Below are 22,201 nucleotides of genomic sequence, written 5' to 3'. Positions count from 1 at the left end.
CCTTCCATGCCAGTTTTCCACAAACAAAGTCAATAGGGAAGAGCAAGCAGACGGTTCCAAGTTTCTTCTACAAGTTTCTCCTGTTTCCAGTGCTTCTTCTCCCAAGAAGTCCCACTTTCTCATACCCGGTAGCACCCACGTGCGTCCTTTACTGTGCACCTGCCCCCAGCTCTTTACCACCTGCCCATAGCTCCCACCAACTTGCAGTACCCTTAGCCACTGCTGACTTGACCGTTTTTCCTGCTGGCAGGCTTATCTTCCCTACTGCCTGCCCACAGCAACCCTACCCTGCATTCCACAAGGCCTATCTGTGGTACCCTTTCTCTCTGCAGCACTTGTGTCGCAGCATTCCATAGTGCCTGCCCCTGGTAACCTCCACCACCTGGTGTATGCACACATTGCCCAGTGCTTCTTGCTTGAGATTCCTGCCCACTTAACAACCTGTTTGGTTTTACATTAGGTTACAGCAGACATGTCAAACACAAGGCCCGGGGGCCGGATGCGGCCCGCGAAGTGGTTTCATGTGGCCCGCAAAGTCATCCTGGAAACAGTGAGGGAATGGCCCCCACTGCCTTGGCACTTGCTGCGGTCCCATCTCCTTCTGCCAGAGGCCCTCAGATCTGTCCCACTCCTGCCCAGGCCCCCATAGGCACCCTTGATGCGAACGATGTCGAGCTGGCCATGCCCACCCAGTAGGCCATATGCACTCTAGCCATGCCCACCCAGTAGGCCATGCCCACCCTGGTCACACCCACCCAGCCCCCTGAGGGCAACTGCAATGCTGATGCATCCCTCAATGAAATTGAGTTTGACACCCCTGGGTTACAGCAACCAGGATGGATGAGATTGCCATTGCTAAGTGATTTGATATCATGACATTACGCTCTACAGCTGCATTACTTAATGATGAAAACTTTGCCCCCATTGTCCATTGTAACCTGAGGCCTACCTGTACATGAATGATGAAAGATTTAATCGTTTTTCATTGAACATGTTATGATTATCATAAAGAGTTTCACTATACGCACAGCTGAGTGGCCATATTAGAGTACCTTACTCTAATATGCCCTCCTTCAAGATTTTGTCTTTGTTGTCTTTGTTGTATAAAGATGTATATAGGCATCAGTACTGCCTCAACTGCTGAGCCATTTTGTTCCTCAGTTGCAAATCTAGGGACTACTAATGTCTATACATCTTTACACAACTAATACAACAGTTGGAGATTCTCCTGATAGGAATCTGCTGGTAGGAAAAAGTTACCAATCATTCTCCTTTGTGTGTGCCAAAGCAGTCTGAAATTATTGTGTCTGAAATAAGCTTAACCTTCAATTTATCCAGGTGAAAAGTTGCCAGCACAAAGGTAGTTCCAGGCTATTTCTGAACATGGATTTAGTCTTCCTCTGGAAGATTGTCCAACAATCATATGGTGGAAGAAGAATTGCCCAGCCTTCATTTCTTCAAACCAGTCCTTCTATAAGTCAGTGGCTTGTCAAATAGGACAAGAAGCATGGAGGATAAAATACAGATTAACATGTACCCTAATAACATCACACACACACACACACACACACACACACACACACACACACACACACACACACGTAGATGTATAGTTATATATAAATTATCTGTATATACAAGAATACACATGCTTTAGTGCTTATTTAATGACCACTCACTCAATGACTGTTCAAACTTACAACATTATTAAATGAGTGGTAGTTACAACCTATCTTACAGTTGTTGCAGTGTCCCTGCAGTCATGTGCTTACAATTTGTGACCCACCCTGCTGGCTTCCCACAGTGTCAATGAGGAAGTTGCAAGTCATGGTCTTGTGAGGTCCTAGTTTAATGATGGTGACTAGGACTCCTAGAACTGCTGTTGTTAAGCAGTGTGGTCAAATTTGATTGAACAATTGTGTCACTTAACAATGGAGTTTCCAGTCCCAAACACACACATATATAAACAAATATACTCACAGAGATGGTAATTTTTTATAAGAGAATTTTGTGCAGAGCAGCATGTGAGATTTGTTGGTTACCAGTACATATTAATTCCTCCTTGGGGTTGTACTATGAATATAAAATTGTATTCTCTTAATGTAACTATTATTAAATTGTTAGCTATAATGTTGGTAGCTGAACTTTTTATTTTAAATCATTTTCTTCAAAAATTTACCTTTTATACGTAAAACCCATTTATTCTCGATCATATTTTTATTTTCTATGGCAATGATGATCTTCTTTAATGCTGGTCAAAGACTTTAATAAAGGCTTGTGAGATGAGGGAATGTTTGATTAGCCACTTACGGAGCAGAAATAGTTGTGGAACCTCCTGTAATAAAAATAAAAACACTCCAAAAAACAAAGGTCACATATTAGCCAATTTTTTTCTTTCTGGCCAACACCCATGTATTTAGACAGCCCACATAATGATTGCCCGGTACCTTCCAAAACACCAGGCAGGCATTAGGCAAGCAAATAAAGGACAGGCATCTCGTTCTTTCCTGTAATATCTGCCAAAATGCCTCTGGAGAGCAATGTGCCTGCCATAGGAGAAAATGACCGTGAAGAATTGGGTACATTTCAGCCACTGAGCCAATATTTTCAGTGAAGTGTTATGGATTATTACATTGGGAGGAGAAAGAAAGCTTTACTTTAAAAGTCTATGGAGATTCTCAGTCATTCAGGTCATGCTTGTCCCAAGGGTGCTTTTTCAAGACTTTCTTGTTTTTCTTTGAAGATATTTCGCTTCTCATCCAGGAAGCTTCTTCAGCTTCTTTTTGGATGAGTTTCAAAGAAAAACAAAAAAGTCCAATTGCCTTGTGAAAAAGCATCTTTGGGACAACCATGACCTGGGTGACTGAGAATCTCCACAGAGATTTAGCTTTACTTTAAAACTAAAACAGAGTTAATACTAGTATAAGTTGCCTTGAGAGTGACTAGAATTGAGACAAGAGAAACTTTTTAAAAACTATTAAGAGAGATTTTGATTTTGTGATGTATGGAACATAAAAAGTTATATTATATAAACAATGTATAATACCACATTGGAAGTAAATGAAATAAAACTAAGGCTGAAATTATTGTTTCCATAGGTTTTTGCAATACAAGATTCCAAAGTTGTGCGTGAAAAGAGCAATCTCTATTCACTGCTATTCTTAGGGATTGGCATTGTTTCCTTCATTACCTTTTTTCTTCAAGTAAGTTCCATTGTTTTATTATCATTTTTAGATGGATTCTGAAAATATTTAGGAAGAAGAAAACTCAAGGAATTTCTACGAATTTATAGGCAGCTCCAGACATCTATGATCTCCAGAGCTATGGCATTCTAGAGCTATTATTAAATCAGGAAAAACAAATTTTTTCTCATGAGGTTGTGTGGCTATTTGGAAAATTAATGCTTTAATTATGGAAAGGAAAACATCATGCCTGTGTCTTAATGTAGTGTATTTTAAATGATTCTACTGACATTTTAAATTATTATTCTTTATGATAATTTAACAATAATTGAACCATGTGGCACACTATTAGTCTAATTAAAATGTAGATTCTACTAATGGTCTCTAATCATATTTACTTTAGAAAACCAATTTAAGAGAGAAAGTAAATGGTCCAAAAGGGAAAGAGCTAAATATAAAGTGTGTTGGACTTTGATGGAGCAACTGTTTGCATGGGTAGAGTAGAGTAGAGTAGAGTAGAGTAGAGTAGAGTAGAGTAGAGTAGAATAGAATAGAATAGAATAGAATAGAATAGAATAGAATAGAATAGAATAGAATAGAATAGAATAGAATAGAATAGAATAGAGCTGGAAGGGACCTTGGTGGTCTTTAGTCTAGCCCCCTGCTCAAACAGGAGAACCTACACTGTCTCAGATAGGTGAATATCTAGTCTCTTCTTAAAAATCTCCAGTGATGGAGCACCCACAATTTCTGGGGGTAAGCTGTTTCACTGGTTGATTGTCTTCACTGTCAGGAAGTTTCTCCTTAATTCCAGGTTGCTTCTCTCTTTGAACAGTTTCCGACCATTGTTTCTTGTCCTTCCATCTGGTGCTTTGGTGAACAACCTGGCCCCCTCTGCCTTGTGGCAGCCCCTCAGATACTGGAATACTGCTATCATATCTCCCCTATTTCTTCTTTTCTTTAGACTAGCCAAACCCAAGTCCCTTAGCCGTTCTAGTTTTAGTCTCCAAGCCTTTGATCATCTTAGTTGCTCTTCTCTGAATTTTTCCCAAACTCTCAACATCTTTTTTGTGATATGGTGACCAAAATTGGCTGCAGTATTCCAGGTGTGGCCTTACTAGGGTTTTATAAACCGTAATAATACTTTACCACAGAATGTGTTCAGAAAAGCAAGATGGTGGCCACAATAGTACTATTGGATCTTCACCTATTTTTTTTATATGTGGTGCTCATAAAAACCAGCAGAACATAAAAAAACATTGTGACTATTATCTAGATTTTCTTTTTACTATTCCCTCTGAATGTTTGTTTTCTAGGTGTTTTATTTTCTGTCCTATGAAAAGAACACTGTGGTGCTCTTCCATTTGGCTTTGTGTTGCTTTTATATTTGTGGCAATTATTTACAATAATCTTCTCTTTTAGGGTTTCAGTTTTGGCAGATCTGGAGAGATTCTTACAATGAAGCTACGTTACATGGGATTCAAAGCAATACTTAGACAGGTATGCAGAAGAAATGTGCCCTATTTGTTTTGTTGCTTTTATACCATTTCAGCTCAATTGGTCATGGCTTGTTGTACATTCCGAAATGTATGCAAATATACAAAACATGTATCCAAGGAGTAATGTAGATTGTATTTCTTAAACAATGCTTTTCCTTATGGTATAATGGTATAATAAATCATTTTTAAAGTAAGAGATCCCACAGTATGCACTTTGTTTTTTCTAAAGGCAAGTTAAACAATAGTTTAAATGTCAACCTTCTGGTTTAAAACAGTCTCAAAATTCACCACAGTTAGAAAGTTTCGTATTTGTTTTATTTTCATTTTATTTGAGAAATTTATATGGCCACCCACTCACAGAAGTTCTGGGCAGCTTACAAGCAGTTATTAATTATTATTATCATGATTTTAGAAATTAACTATTATATAGGACTTCTAATCTACAGCAGTTATTGAAGCAGTGCGTAATATTGGTTAGGTGCTGGATTAGGTTTGGAAAGATTCAAGTTTAAATCTAAACCTAGATGATTTAAAATCATCAGCAAATTTGAGTCTATCTCGTAAAACTCTTGCTGTGGGGAAAATTATGGTTGGCAAGCCTGGAAAACTTCATGCTACTTCGTATATTTTTTCCCCTGGGCTTGTCTAGAGAAGTGGGGAGGGAAAGAGTGGGGAGAATGGAATGTGTAGTGCAAGCTGGTGCAGCAAGGTCATCTACAAGTTTGTTGTGGAAAACTCTTTCCAAAACAGTCTTTCTCATAGTTGTCTGGAGCTTAATTGGATAATGTGACCTGCACTGTGGGGGGCAGGGAGAGGAGTTGCTACACTTTTAATATACTGCTTTTGTGCCTATTTAATCAGGACTAACTTTTTGTTCATTGATGCTAGTATGCATTTCCCAAATAAATCTGGCATTAGAGATTGCATTGTCTCAGGTGTGCTTGCTTTGTTGGGATCATCAGCCAGAATCGTGACAATGGTAGTATTATATAATTTGTATTGAATCCTACAAGGAAATATGATGTATAAATCTAAATAACAAACACTGAATGAATATACAAATGAACAATGCAAATCAGCAAAATCATCTTTTGATGTCATTCAGTGGGCGTATTGAAAGATCTTTTGAAGGGGGAATAGAAAATTAATTCAGTTTGGTAATTTTTTTGTAAACGTTCCCCATAGGAGGGAGCTTACTTCTCTGAAACATTTAATGCTGTGTTCCAATAATTTTTAAAAATTGCTTTTTAATTCTTGCTAATAACAATCCACTTTTTTATTCATTTTTCATCATTTGGGGTATTTCTATTCTTATGGTTTTCTTCCTTCCTGGGAAAAAAAAATCTCATGTGAAACCATTATCATAGCAAAAGGTTTAATATGTTCTAAAGCTAAATCATGTTAATTACTTGAAATAAAGGGTACAAAGAAAAAAATGGAAAATTGATGCTATTGCTTTAAATCCGTAAGTATGTAATTGGGAAAAGAAGAAGAAATCTTACATAGTTTATTTTAAAAAACCCTAATCTTTCAATAGAAGTCTACCCAAAAAAAGAACCCTCATAATTTCATGAAAAGGAATTATGATAATTATAATGCAGCGTAGATTCTGTCTAAATTCTGACCTTTTATTTAATCTGATTTGAAAAGTTTTCTTTGAACATAAATTGTTACTTGAAATGTTTTTTATAGGATATCAGTTGGTTTGATAATCCCCAAAACAGTACTGGAGCCCTAACTACAAGACTTGCAAACGATGCTTCTGAAGTAAAAGGTGTAAGTAATGACACATTTCTAATCTATTCCCAAGAGCTTTTCTGTATTATCCAAAATAGAAATTCAACCATGGATTAATTATTTACTATAGCAAACATGCAAATATGAAGTTCCTAATGAATGCAGCGATTTTGTTTTAGATTGTATCGGTGAGAAATGACAGGAAGCAGAAAATAAATGCTTCTGAATGCCTTCCACTGTAGTTTTCCACTCTTGTCTCTATATGAAGAGTTCATCTACTAAATGGTTTTAATATTCTTTTTCTCCCCTCCTTTCTCAGGCTACAGGGGAAAGGTTAGGTATGATTGCCCAAAACATTGCTAATCTTGGGACTGCAATTGTTGTATCATTTGTGTATGGCTGGCAGTTGACCCTTCTACTTCTGGCTCTCATGCCAATCATTGCAGTAGCAGGACTCATTGAAATCAGAATGCTATCTGGACATGCTGAGAAAGATAAAAAGGAACTTCAAGGTGCAGGGAAGGTACGTTTTTGATCAATCATTCTCTCGAATAGCAAATCCAAATACTGGTGAACAAGCTGTATTGAAACTAAGAAAGAAACACAGTGAGATATAAAAGACAACAACTATTTTTTTTCTTGATTCTCTTACAATTTATAGTAGCCTCTTTCAATTTGCTGTTCTCCAGATATTTCAGGATTACATCTTCCGAGAATCCAAGCTTGCTTCTAGGAGTTCTTGGAGTCCCAGTACAAATCAAGGTGTCAGTTGGGGAAGATTGAATCCTAACAGAGGACTAATTAGTTGGCAAACTCCTGTTTGGGAATGCACATTGCATCTTGCATCAGATCTTATTTAATTTGAGTACCTGTTGTTTCCATTTTTCTTGTATTTGGGAAGAAAACCTTCAAGACAGTTATTAAATCCATCCTCTCTCCCAGATTGTTTTCCACTTCAAAAGATATTGCAGTTGCTGATGTTAGAACTTAATGCTGCAACTAACATCTCTCCCTTCATCATAATGATTTTAGTGATTCTGGCTGGTTTCACAGGATTAGAATGAAAATGAGTTTTCTTCTGACTCCCAATCCTGCCCATAAAAACTATTGATGATATCAGAACAATATCAGATTTTGTCCTGTAGCCCTTCAAAAGATCAGGAAATCAAAATGCAGTTTCCTGCACCTCAAAAACCTCCACACCTGATATATTTAATTTTGGCTTAGTGTTATAAATGAAAACATGATATTTGTGGCTTATTCAATAAAGCATACCTATTTTTCCATGAATTAGTATGATAAGTAGTGCTTCTGTCAATGCTTACAGCAGATAACAAGAAGTAACTATGCTCTGTTTCCAAAATTAAAATTTGGTGGCAAATATGTAAAACTATTTTGCCATAGTGACAGAATATAGTGTTTTTATACCTTTTGCCAAGTTATTTTTTCCTCAAGAGTAATGGTCTTAAAATATCATCCTAATGTATTAGGATTAGAAAATGCCAATTTGGTAAATGCTGACCTAAATCTTGCTTTTTGAAGCAAAATTCAATTTGGAGAGTTCATTATTTTCTGTTACTACTGTATTTTTTGCATTTTACAGATTGCATTTTTTGTATTTTACAGATTGCAACAGAAGCTATTGGAAATATTCGAACTGTAGTTTCCCTCACTGAAGAAAGAAAATTTGAACAAATGTATGGGGAAAATTTGAATGGACCTTACAAGTAAGAAATATTAATATGTTTTGGCAACATTTGGAAACAATGAATTAGAAATTGAAGATTTTATCACAGTCTTTTCCAGTATAGTGCCCTCTACTTGTACCAAATTACAACTTTTATCAACCTCTTGTTGTTGTTGTTAGCTGCGAAGTCGTGTCCGACCCATCACAACCCTATGGACAACGTTCTTCCAGGCCTTCCTGTCCTCTACCATCTTCTGGAGTCCATTTAAGCTCACACCTACTGCTTCATTGACTCCATCCAGCCACCTCATTCTCTGTCGTCCCCTTCCTCTAGAGTTCCCTAAATATAGATTTGTACTATATTAAGAAAGATTAGCATAAATTATCCATATAGAATTCTGATGGATTTTATTTTATTAATAAATATGCAAGGAATGTATCAGTATGAAAAAACCCAACTTTTTTCCATTTTTGTTACAGAAATTCTGTAAAAAAAGCACATCTTCACGGACTAACTTTTGGCATTTCCCAAGCAATGTTGTACTTCTGCTATGCAGCCTGTTTTCGTTTTGGTGCCTACCTTATTGCAAATGGATATATGGATTTTAAGTCTGTATTCTTGTATGTAACACTACAATATTTTAAAAAACTACTCCAATTACATCATAGTATACTAGAAATTGTGATTAACTAAATGCTAGAATGGGTGGCCTGGTAGGACAGTTAAAGTTTCAGGAGGAAGAGTAATATTTATGTGGAAGGAATGATCTGCCAGGCATTTTAGAAAAATTCTGCAACCATGTGCAGCAAAAATTAACTTAGTTCTTACAATAAATGAAGATCTAGACTCTTGTCTTCTTAACCTTGACTGACTACTTAAGTAGAGCAAAGATTAAGAGTAAAAAAAAATTAGCATTACTACATAAGAAATAAAATTTGGACATCTCGAATAATGAGTTAGCATGAGATGAAAAGCAATATTGATCAATTTAAATTAATCTTTGGCATGTCTGACTAAGATGGTGATCTAAAAGTTGGTGAGCCATGTCTCTAGAAGTAGCACTAATTGCTTTTTCCAAAAGAGCAATTGTTTAAGCATTTAATTAAAATAGGAAATACATACAGTTCATGAATTCCAGTGATAAAAAGGCAGATAACTACCGCAATATTAAAATTTCTTTTTGCATGATTGATTTGACATTTTTGTACATGCAGCTTTTTCCAGAATAGAATACTATAGTAAAGCATCTATAGTATTAGGACAGTGATGATGAACTGATGACATTCTATAAAATTTGGGTAGATGCCAGCATTTACCAACACCCCAAAACAATTATTTTCTAAAGTACTCCCTATTCTTGTGTGATTTTTAGACGCTGCATGAGAATGGGGTGTGAGACTGGGGTGTGCTCTTGTGCAACTTTCAGACCCTCCGGAAATGATTTTGTTTTACTTACCGTAGTTTATTCCATTAATTATTATATAATACGTAACACTACACATAATTGACTGCATTTTTTAAAACGAATATTTAAAAATTGTTCTCTTGTTGGGGGCGGGCAGTGACACACCAGCTAAGTCAAGATAGGCATTTTCCGAATTTTTAACATGGTGAGTCAAAAGGTTTTGCCATTACTGCACTGTCAATCTTTCACAAACTGGTCTCTTCCAAATGCATTTGCAATGTTATTCCCTGATTTCCCAGTCATTATGATAATTTCTCATTAACCACAAAGAAAATAATAAAATGTTCATGTACCCAGCTCTTCTGCAATGTAACATGTGTTGTCCTGTTTTGTTACTTTGTTGTTCCAGAGTATTTTCCTGCATTGTATTTGGTGCCATGGCCGTAGGGCAGACCTTTTCATTCACACCAGATTATGCTAAAGCCAAAGTATCTGCTGCTCATATGTTCATGTTATTTGAAAGAGTCCCATCTATAGATAATTACAGTGAAGAAGGAAAGAAGCCTGTAAGTTGATTTTTGGACATATTTTCAACACTTGACTTACCTACTGTGAGGACTATAATTTATGAGCTATTGATTGGTAGATTCACAAGGTTAATGTGTGCCATATTATTCCAACACATGCAACCTAATAAATTATCAGCCTTTCTTTTCACAGGCACAGGTAATCCCAACTATCTATTTCATTGTAAATAATGGCATATGGAATTGTGCTATTGATTCAGCAATTATGGTGCAAAAATCAAGATACTGCATTGTTCACATTATTGTACTAATTTCTGTAATTTGTTGATTTGTTTAGTCCAGGTTTTGTTAAAATTGTTCAATTATCAGAATTCCTAGCTAGAAATCTAGACTTGTAAACTTAGCACATCTTTGTTGTGCAAGAATAGTATGTTCATTTGGAAGTCATTCCTCGGTGCCTTCTGCCTTCTGAGGCTATAATATTAAATTACAGCTCTTTCAGTCTTAGAAGGCATTAAAATAGCTTTTTAATTAGAATGATACCTTTTAGATTTAGCAAAGGAAAGTTACAAAATAATTTGGATGGCTAATACCACTACTACTTGCTTTACTTTTGATATGTCTCTTTTATGAATTTGTCAACCATTTTTCTTAACTGTATGGATGTTGCTTGGATTCTAGGAAACATTTAGTAGCAATATAGCATTTAAGGAAGTAGTTTTCAACTATCCAACCCGGCCAGATGTTCCAGTGCTTCAAGGTCTGAATATTGCTATAGAAAAGGGACAAACCGTGGCGCTTGTGGGAAGCAGTGGCTGTGGAAAAAGCACGCTAGTCCAGTTGCTTGAAAGATTCTATGATCCCCTCAGTGGAGAAGTGGTAAACTCATTTGGATTTTGCTTATATTGTTTTCAAAATTCAAAATATAATATAATGCTAGATAATAAAATATTCCTACTCAGAATTGAACCCTAGCTGCCAAAATCTGGTACCATTTTATTTTTAAAAATATTTTTTTTGTTTTCCCTCTTTGGGAATTTTGAACACCTTTAGAAAAAAATGATCTTATTGGAATTCATGCTGTGGTATATAAATGAAAAGTGAGGTCCCATGTCTTACTCTGGATCATTGTCCTTCAGGAGCTACCTCCATGTCAAGAATAATTTAGGGCAATTTAAGAAATGGGGAACTTGTAACCTTTGGGTGTTGTTGGACTGTAGCTTCCATCCTCTTCTTTATATTGATTATGTGCCTGGAACTTAATCCAGCAACATTTTTGATATAAACTCATCTTGGGATGAGGTAAAATTCGATCTAAACATTTCATTTCTATTTCATTCATTCATTCATTCCATTGAAATTATGCATTAAATTGATCATATTTTCATCTTCTTTCTTGTGGGATTTTTTGTCATTTTTTTTGTAATGCCTGATTGATTGATTAGATGCCATCAAGCCATTTTCAACTCTTAGCAACTGTAGACATAGATTTTTCTCTATCCCTAGCCTATTCTTTCAAATATCCTTACAATATACTCAATGCCACCATAAATGAGTTCAGCCACTTTCCAGCTGGTTGTCGTCTTCCTTCTTTGTAAGTATGTCTGATAACATTTTTGAAGGCTAATATTTATTTATTTATTTATTTATTTATTTATTTATTAAATTTTTATACCGCCCTTCTCCCGAAGGACTCAGGGCGGTGTACAGGGCAATAAATATCAAAATGTAAATACAAAAGTTAAAAAAGAGTTAAAAAGAATTAAATAATTATGCCCAATATAATACAATACTAAAAGTGTGTTAAAACTAAATCCAACCCCAAACCCATCAGACCAGGCCAGATTGTTCAAATAAATAAGTTTTTAAATCGCGCTGGAAGGAGCGAAGGTCGGGAGCCATCCGGAGCTCCACCGGCAAGCGGTTCCACAGGTCTGGCGCGCCCACAGAGAACGTCCTCCCCCTGGGGGCCACCAATCGACATTCTCTGATTGGAGGCACCCTGAGGAGGCCCACTCTGTGGGAGCGCACTGGACGGAGGGAAGTTGATGCTGGCAGCAGGTGCTGCCGTAGGGCTTTGTAGGTCATAACCAGCACCTTGAATCTCACCCGGAGGGCAACTGGAAGCCAATGCAGCTCGCGGAGCAGAGGTGTAACATGGGAGTATCGGGAGACCCCCAACACAACTCGCGCGGCTGCATTCTGCACCAGTTGAAGCCTCCGGGTGGTCCTCAAGGGCAGCCCCATGTAGAGAGCGTTGCAGTAGTCCAAACGAGAGGTCACGAGCGCATGAGTGACTGTATGCAAGGCATCCCGGTCTAGATAGGGCCGCAACTGGCACACCAGGCGAACCTGGGCGAAGGCCCCCCTAGTCACAGCTCCTATATGATCTTCTAAGGAGAGCCGTGAATCTAGAAGGACCCCCAAGTTGCGAGCCCTATCTACGGGGGGTAATAGCTCACCCCCATAGAAAGAGATGGAATATTCTGAATATCCTGAGATGCCGGCACGTACAGCCACTCAGTCTTGTCAGGGTTGAGTCGAAGCCTGTTCCTCCCCATCCAGACCCGAACCGCCTCCAGGCAATGGGACATCACGTCGAGGGCATCACTGGGTTGGTTTGGGGTTGAAATAAAAAGCTGGGTATCATCAGCGTACTGATGATATGCATTGTACATCACAAAATTCTCGGCCTCTAAACTGCAATAACTATTTTTTTCAGCTTTTGGATGGTGAAAATGAAAAGCAGTTAAATATTCAGTGGTTGCGGTCTCAGATTGGAATTGTTTCTCAAGAACCAACTCTATTTGGCTGCAGTATTGCAGAAAATATTGCCTATGGTGATAACAGTAGAGAGGTATCATTTGATGAGATACGTGAAGTAGCTAAAGCAGCCAATATACATTCCTTCATTGAATCTTTACCAGAAGTAAGTTCCTTTTCTAACATGTCTTTCATTGAATTCCTAGGTGTGCTTTCTCAGTAGCAAAGAGACTCTTCTTGATGGTATAATGTTAAGGAGTTTTTCTTGATGTGGAAATTAAACAAAATGTTGCCATAAAGAATAACAGGTTGCATATCCATGATAGCACTTAATTAATTATGTTTAAAAAACTTTTAGCAAATTAAAATTAGAGGGTTAGAATTATCTCTTATTATACTAATTAAATTGTATGATTTCTTATGTGCAATTTATTTATTCATCACATTTCTATATCACTCATCTCGCCTAAGTGATTCCTAAGATTACTTATTATTGTTTCTACTACAAGAATTTTCACACTATTAAATCTGCATCCTAATAGTGGAGGAGCCCTCTAGGGTTGGTTCACTCTTCTAAATCCTTATGTGCAATTATATATGCATAGAGATAGTCTTCGACTTATGAGCCCAAAATTTCTGTTGCTAAGCGAACATTTGTTAAGTGAGTTTTAGTCAATTTTACAGCTTTTCTTACCACAGGTTTAAGTGAATCTTTGCAGTTGTTAAGTTAGTAACGTGGTTGTAAAGTGAATCTAAGTTCCCCATTGATTTTGCTTGTCAGAACATCACAAAAGTTGATTACGTGACCCTTGGACACTGCAACTGTTATAAATATAAGCCAGTTGTTAAGTGGTTAAATTTTGATCATCTGACCATAGGATGCTGCAATGGTTGTAAGTGTGAAAAATACCACAAGTCACTTTTTCAGTGTTGTTATAATTTTGAATGTTCACTAAACAAAAGGTTGTAAGTCAAGGACTAATATACACTAATATTTTCCCTAAATATTTCTACACAAATGTTAATATATTTCTACTTAAGTTCTAGACAACTTACAATTCTAAAACAATTCATTAATACTTGGCACTTAAGTACTTGCAGGGCTGTTTACTCAAATCTGAATCAGCCCAACCTATTGGGTCATCCTAGAAACTGTTTTCAGTTCCTCATTTTAAGGAATTGAATTGAAGCTAAAAGTTCCATCTATGCCTGCTGTACCAATTATCCCTGGTCAGTAACGTAGCAGGGCAAGTTGCAGTAATCTGAAAGATAATGAAAAGTTCAGGTTCCTGATTTAAGAAAGGTCACAACTGCACAGTTGACTGAACATGTCCCTGGTCACGCCTACCATAAAAATATGAAAAATTCTAGGCACCCCACATGGAAATAACAATGGGACAGCCTGTCCATCCCCACCAACACTTATTGGAATAGAAGGAATAGAACCACTACAGAATAGTGTTATTGATTCCCAACTAGGAAGCAATATACAAGGATACTATAGTTCTGAAAAATCTTAGAAATATCTCCCATACAAGTCCTGTCATAAGTCATCTATGTCAGCAACTAGTGCAGTTTTCATTTCATGCTTAAGCCTGAGCCCCAATCAAAAGGAATTCTTGTACAGATAGTCCTTGACTAACAACCTCAACTGGGATAGGAATTTCAATAGTAAGTCATTGCATTTGTAAGTTAAGGCACCCAATTTTACAATGGTTGTTAAACACATCTATTCTCCCAAATGGGTGTTTTTGCCTGAAACTGGCAAAAACCACTGGAAACTTACAAAAAGTTGCATATTCAGAAATGTCACCAGGGATGTTACAAGAAGTCATAAATGCAAGACAATTGCCATACACCTGAAATGCAGTCATGTAACCATGTACCTGGGTGGGGGGGAGGGCATTTTACGCCAGAAATGCTTCCCAAGGCCATCATAACTTCAAAAGGTTGTTAAACAATCTGTTGTAAGTCAAGGATTATCTGTAATCTATTTTATCTAGAGTTCTTTGAACTTAATATATGCAGAAGGTTATTATGAACTACAACTAACAACAGCCTGCTGAATTGGGAGTATTCTTTCATTTTCTTCAACTGCCATAAAATGATTGAAATGTCCCCTCACTACCTACATAGCCTTGGATATTGAGGTATATACCATGTTTCCCCAAAAATAACATCATTTTTGGAACAAAAGGCCCATTAGGGCTTCTTTTCAGGGGAATGCCTGACTTTGCAGCCCACCATCCCACCATCTGGTTGCTCACGGATGCAACGGGGCAGAAGAGCAGGTGTCACATTGCTGCCACGAGATGAGGCGAGGCAGGTGGGAGGGTGGAGCTGCCACATGCGCCCATACCCGCTTATTTTAGGACTCCCACAGCCAGGCCACTCCACACTAGGTGACCTCCTCCCACCCGTTCAGTGACCCAGCTGCTCACTCTGCCACCTCCCTTCTGAAGGCACATTCCAGCGGTATCTGCCTTAGGAAGCCCTGTAAGCTGTTGCAGTCACAGGCAAGCAGGTGGTGGGAGTGAGCGGGCAGGCAGGTTCAGTGGATGTCTGGCAGGCAGAAGGAGATTGGCAGGGGAAGCTTGTACTGCCTGGTCAGGGCACAAACCAAAGGAGAGTTGGGGGAGAAGGAGGCGGCAGGTGCCGCCAGGCAGTTGATCTGTGGGGGGAAACTGGGTGACCAGGACTGAAGAAAGCCCCTATAGCGGCAGACACGACTGTAGTGCAGCAGTGGTGGAGTCTTTTGCCATCACTTCCCCTGGCTCCGAAATAGCAGAGAGGGACCGGGTAAGGCGAGAGAGGTTGCTGAGGGGAATGGCCTGGCTATGGGGGCCCTGAGGCAAGCAGGTGCGGGACACGTAGAGCAGCTCTATCCTCCCACCTGCCTCATCTCAACTAATGACAGCAGCTCCGTTGCGATGCACGCACTCATGCCCCATTGTGGCAGTGAGAAACCAGATGGTGGGACTAGGGCTTACTTTTGGGGTACGACTTATAGTCGCAGGCCAAAGAATCAGGCTAAGGGTTATTTTCTGGGTGGGTCTTATTTGGGGGAAAACATGGTATCCTTGGTATATGGCTGTTTATATGACATTAGTAGGGTTAATTAATTAATTAATTAAGCTTTTAACCTCTTGATAAATTCCAATTTTGCTCAACCTGGAGCATTGACAGTCTACTAAGAGATTGTACTTTAACTGAAATGCTCCCCAAAGGAAAGAACAGTATGAGAGAGAGAGAGACAGAGACAGAGACAGACAGAGACAGAGACAGACAGAGAGAGACAGAAGGAATTTTACATCCAAAGAATCTAGCTTGTTGATTGGTATAGATCAGGAGCCCATGAACTGGCACCGGTTTGTGGCATGCCAGCAACTGGTCCACCCAAACAAGCAAAGCCTTATCTGCACGATGTAGGCAGCACACAAAACCATGCCCCCTCCATTCCACGGAGAAACCTTTCTCCACAGAATCAGTCTCTGGTGCCCAAAAGGTTGGGGGGCATTGGCATAAATGATCAAATTAATTGTTACACCAATATTTATTGAAATAATGTCGATTACTTATAGAAATACAATACTGCTGTTGGTGACAAAGGAACTCAACTCTCTGGGGGCCAAAAGCAGCGCATCGCTATTGCCCGTGCTCTCCTCCGCCAGCCAAAAATTCTGCTGTTGGATGAAGCAACTTCTGCCCTTGACACAGAAAGTGAAAAGGTAATTATTTTATCAATGCAGAAAACATAAGCTTCCAATTGGGAAGATTTTACAATACAGGATATCATATGAGGCAGACCATACGTAAATAGTATAAGTACATGGAAAAAACTCTCCATTTCAGTCCCTGGCTATTTTTATTCAACTGGAAATGTTTCTTTTTCTAGTTGTTGTTGATGTTATTTAAAGAACTTAGGGTAGGATAGGATAGGATAGGATAGGATAGGATAGGACAGGACACGACAGGACAGGACAGGACAGGACAGGACGGACAAGATAATCTTTATTATCATTTTTTAATGTGAGTACACTGGCACACATTAAAAATGAAAATCTGTTGTCTGCTCTCAAAAGAATGTATATATCTGCCAATACGCAGACATAACACACATATATACATGCTATATACATGTGTATGTGTATACACACACATACATACACCTACACCCATACCTATATCTACATATGTATATATTATATGGCTGCCTATCTTATATAAGGAAGCTAGGCAATTCATAACAACCAGCAAAAATAATAAAAACTAAACAACCATCTCATCTGGTGCCCAGCAACCACACTATTAGCCTCCTGACTCAACCCCCATCCTAACTCAATGCTTGGCAGAAGAGGCAGATCTTCACAGCCTTTCAGAAGGCTAAAAGGATATGGACCTCTTCAATCTCTGGTGGGAGTCTATTGCATAGGTGTGGAATGGCTGGAGAAAAAGCACACTGACTGCAGCAACATTTAAGGAACAGGGACGAAAAAATATCTATCCTATCAGACTTATTGGGACAGACAGATATCAAGAACCAATTTTAGCTAGCATGGACAATCCTGCCAAATGAACTAATAGTTTGCTTCAGTGTAAAAGGATTTGAATTCTTGGGCATCTAGCCCCCTAATAACTAAGCTACTAGGTCTCCAAAAGGATTCACAACTAGAAAATTAACAATAGCTCAAATTAAAGCAGGAAGCTGTTTCAGAGTTAGATGTACATTAAGCTCCTAGTCACAATGTACATGTTCTTAGAGAATAGAAGAGGATTTTTTTTTCATATATTAAAATACATTTTTTTTCTTTTCAATAGATTGTCCAGGAGGCTTTGGATAAAGCCAGAGAAGGTCGTACTTGCATTATAATAGCTCATCGCTTATCAACAGTGCAGAATGCTGACAGTATAGCTGTAATCCACAAAGGGAAAATCATGGAACAAGGAACACATCAGCAACTACTGGCTGAAAAAGGAATTTATTATTCACTAGTCAATGTACAGGCAGGAACAGCTCATGTATAAATACGAAAGTGAACCTTACTTGAATTAATTTGATTGATGGGTTATGTGGCATTAAGTTAGGCTGACTGTTAACGACCATACAGATAGATTTTCACCAGGATGATCTGTCCCCAATTTAGTCCTTCAGGTCTTCCATAGGTGCATTAATTGCCACAGCAACTGAAAACATCTTGATTGCTGCTGGTTGCCCTTGTCAGGTCCTCAAGGATCAAGAAAGATACATGGAGTAACTTCTGAGTAGTTTCCTTTATTGTGCCTCACCTATAAGCAGAAACCTTACCAAAGTGAAGCAAATATTTACATACCATGCATATACCATGGGAATTGCTAGAGAGGAACTGTTTTAACTCTTCCTCCTGACCAAACTTCCCGTGCTTTGCTGACTCTCTGCCTTCTGGAATGCAGCCCCTCCTTTCTGGGAATCTAGACTACATTCCACCACCATCCCCTTCCTTCCTTCTACCTTTCCCAGCCTTATAGACCTTTTCAGAGAACAAGTTTTTTATATAATGTTCCCAAAGTATGATATTTGAACCTGATCATTTATTTGTGCCTTGAGAAAGAATTCCATGTTGATCAGTTTCATGATCCATTTTTTTTCCTAATCATGATATTCTCAGGAATTTTCTCCAATACCAAAGTTCAAAAACATCAACAGTATTTTCTTCTTGCTTCTTCAAAGTCTAACTTTCACATCCATAGAGTGTTATAGAGAAAATATGGTCTGTAGATTTCTAATTATTTAGATATACACATCTTTTCTCAGGACTTCATTGCTACTCTAGCAAATGCTAGCTAAGAAGTATTTCTTAGCTGCTGGTTCCTTTATTGTTGAGAAACAATCCTAAAAGTGAGAAGTTGCAATCCTCTTACTATTTTCCCAGCTTCCTGCAATATATAGTATGTTCCACAGATCAGTTCAATAAATAAGGGAAGGATACAGTTTTTTCTCACTCCTTTGCCAGCGTGGAGCCAATCTGTTTTATCATGCTATCTCCAGTAGCATCCCAACCAGTATTTGCAGGAACTAGCAAGTACAGAAGATGCTATTCACATTCTTACATTAAACAGGATAGGCTAACTTCCTAAGAAGGATCACTAACATTAAACATCTGTTTTGAGTCAGGTTCTGCATTCCAGCTCTCTTTGCTTATTACCTTCAGCTGGCTAAACTGAGCACTTTATAATCTTGACAGCTGTATTTGCGTGATGACTTCAAGAATTTTATCACCATCATCTTCCCTATGAAGTGATGGATCAAGAAGTTTCCTTTGTGACCATACAATGCAAAATGACATACTTCTGGTTTTAAATGTATATCTAGAGCTTGAAAACTAACACTTGTATTTTGAAGGAGTGGAAGAAATATGAGAGACAAGCTTTAAAAGCAATTGTTGTTTCCAGTTAAAAGGGACAGCTGCTAGTATCTGTTGAATGTCATTAAATAAAATTTCAATAACCAGTGGGTTTTGGGTCATTTGTGTGAATATACAGTTTAAATTTTTTTTAATGCCTTTAAAGGAGAGATATTTGGAATCACCACCTGTTGTGACATTAAAAGAGAATCAAAGTTAAATATCTGGGGGATATATATATATATATATATATATATATATATATATATATATATATATATATATATATATATATATATATATATATATATATATATATATATATATATATATATATATATATATATATATATATATATATATATATATATATAAAGGTAAAGGTTCCCCCACACATGTGTGCTAGTCGTTTCCGACTCTAGGGGCCGGTGCTCATCTCCGTTTCAAAGCCAAAGAGCCAGCGCTTGTCCGAGGACGTCTCCGTGGTCATGTGGCCGGCATTACTAGACGCCAAAGGTGCACGGAATGCTGTTACCTTCCCACCGTAGTGGTCCCTATTTTTCTACTTGCATTTTTTACGTGCTTTCGAACTGCTAGGTTGGCAGAAGCTGGGACGAGTAACAGGCGCTCACTCTGTTACGCGACACTCGGGATTCGACCCGCCAAACTGCCGACCTTCTGATCGACAAGCTCAGCGTCCTAACCCACTGAGCCACCGCGTATATATATATAAAATGTTTGTTAAGCATTCAGAATACCAGAATACACTTGCTTAGTCCCAGACACAGGACAAATCTTATTTCTTGTTTCAGCCTAGCCCAAGGCCATCTACAGGCAGTAGCCACAGCAGTGGCAGCTCATATTTGTGTAAATTTTTTGGCTTGCTAACAAAGAATAAAGGGAGACCGATATGATCATTTCAAACTTATTCGTTCTCATCAGTCAGCCATACCCTTCAGAGAGAGAGAGAGAAGAGAGAGAGAGAGAGAGAGCCTGTGGCCTAGGGGTTAAAACAACTGCTTAAGACGCAGTCAGCCCAGGTTCGAATCTCAGAAGAGTACGGCTGACTGATGAGAACAAATAAGTTTGAAATGATCATATCGGTCTCCCTTTATTCTTTGTTAACAAGCCAAAAAATTTACACACACACACACACACACACACACACACACATAATCTTTATAAAGCCAAATACATAGAACAGAACATGGCAATAAAGAATGTATAAAAATTGTTTAACTTTTTCTGAAACATTATAAAAAAGAATTACTGTTTCTGAAACATCACAGCCATATTTGCTGTATGTTTATTTTAAATGTTTATTTTAGTTGGAGAAATTTGCTGGGTGTAATTATAAGCACATTTATTATTTTTAATGTATATTAGTATGTAGATTTATGACTAACTTGCATAGTAGTTACTTCTTACTTATAACTGAAATTTTCCTTTTGCTACCCACTGAAATACACAGCATTAGCTCTCCCCACTTACTATTCCAAATGACCAGGAACAGACATCTTGACTAGGGCAGGGGTAGGCAACCTCGGCTCTTTTATGACTCATGGACTTCAACTCCCAGAATTCAGCATAACCCACTCAGGAATTCTGGGAGTTGAAGTCCATGATTCATAAAAGAGCCAAGGTTGCCTACCCCTGGGCTAGGACTAGACTTCTATGTCACTGCATTTCAGAGAATGTATGCATCTGTCATTTGGAGATGGCTTCATAGCTCTTGCTTTTATATTTCAATGAATGTTTTTGGCTAGGGGGCCTTAAACCAGGGCTCTTCAACCAGTGGTATGGGTACCACCTGTGGTACATTGGCACCTGGCAGGTGGTACGCGACCATCCTAGAAAAGTGGTAGCGGTGAGGGGAATGAGCTGAACCGGTGGCAGCACCGCACAAGCCTGAGCGAGAGATGGCTGGAGCTGCAGGGCTGTCAGGGATCAGTGGAAGCACCAGGATCAGCACCAGGCTCCAGCTGAAGCTCAGTGCTGATCCTGGCGCTTCTGCGGAGCCCAGAAGAAGTGCCGATCAGCTGGAATGTTGCAGCATCTCCAGGATCTTGTGATTTACATTCAGATACTTGGCAACTGATTCATATTTATGATAGTCACAGTGTCCCAGGGTCATGTGAAGTGACCAAAACCTGCTGCAACCACCCAGCAGAGGGGGGGAATAAAAACCAAACACCTCCCCACCCCCGCTGCCAATCCTCAATAGAAATGCTCAGAACAATGAAAACCTCAGACAGGAGGAAGAACGCTGCTGGGTGGGCAGGCAGGCATCTTGCTCGGCTTTGGCTTGGGGGGCACTTTTTTCCGTGCCATTGTAATTTCAAACAGTCACTAAGCGAACTTGTAAGTCGAGGACTACCTGTACTTCACTTTTTTCCTTTTTTTTGTGGTCATCAAGTTTTTGATATCTTGCTAGGCGACTGGTGGTACTCGGATGTTGCCATATCCTAAAAGTGGTACAATGGGTGAAAAGGTTGAAAAGCCCTGCTATAGGGAATCATGTGATAATTAACCCAGGTCTCTAACAAAATTACTGTTTAACAAAACTAAGTTGTAAAAGTTGCCCAGAAAGTGATAAGTGGTAAGTGACAATAACAAAATCCTTTAAAATCAGACCAAACATAAGAATTAATTAAATACTTCAAATTGTAAACCCACACAAGCAAACACAAAACACAAACACAAAATAGATGACCCAGATTGGATCCTACACACAAGCAAACACAAAACTCAATTAACATAATGTAAACATAATTTTCACAGTTCAAAGGAAGAGATTCAATCCACATTGTTTGATTTAATCAATCTCTTCTCCGAGTCAACATGTATACCAACTCACATCCCTCAAGTACCACACACTAGAATCAACATGCCCCTGAAACCCACACCAAGGACCAGTCTACCTATAAAACTACCTCTCTATACCCCATTTTCTCTGTAGCTATCCTCACAGGCAAACATCTTTGCTTTGGAGAATAAATAAATATTTATTCATTTGGGAA

The 22,201-nt window shown here is 38.4% G+C and overlaps 1 protein-coding gene across 1 annotated transcript in view; it reads left to right on the top strand.

Moving 5' to 3' along the window:
• Nucleotides 1–18,584, top strand: part of ABCB1 (ATP binding cassette subfamily B member 1) — a 56,746-nt gene extending 38,162 nt beyond the window's left edge. Inside the window, exons 17-27 of the mRNA XM_081345582.1 lie at nt 3,099–3,203; nt 4,605–4,682; nt 6,374–6,457; nt 6,738–6,941; nt 8,045–8,145; nt 8,586–8,726; nt 9,921–10,077; nt 10,720–10,917; nt 12,761–12,967; nt 16,383–16,529; nt 17,620–18,584. Coding sequence (XP_081201708.1) covers nt 3,099–3,203; nt 4,605–4,682; nt 6,374–6,457; nt 6,738–6,941; nt 8,045–8,145; nt 8,586–8,726; nt 9,921–10,077; nt 10,720–10,917; nt 12,761–12,967; nt 16,383–16,529; nt 17,620–17,826 — 1,629 coding nt within the window. The 3' untranslated portion in view covers nt 17,827–18,584. The remainder of the gene's footprint in view (nt 1–3,098; nt 3,204–4,604; nt 4,683–6,373; nt 6,458–6,737; nt 6,942–8,044; nt 8,146–8,585; nt 8,727–9,920; nt 10,078–10,719; nt 10,918–12,760; nt 12,968–16,382; nt 16,530–17,619) is intronic.
• Nucleotides 18,585–22,201: the final 3,617 nt, after the last annotated feature.

This window comes from Vipera berus (assembly GCF_964194415.1).
Source record: "Vipera berus genome assembly, chromosome: Z".
NCBI lineage: Eukaryota > Metazoa > Chordata > Lepidosauria > Squamata > Viperidae > Vipera > Vipera berus.
Note: the sequence above shows the minus strand (reverse complement) of the source record. Positions and strands in the feature narration are given on the sequence as shown.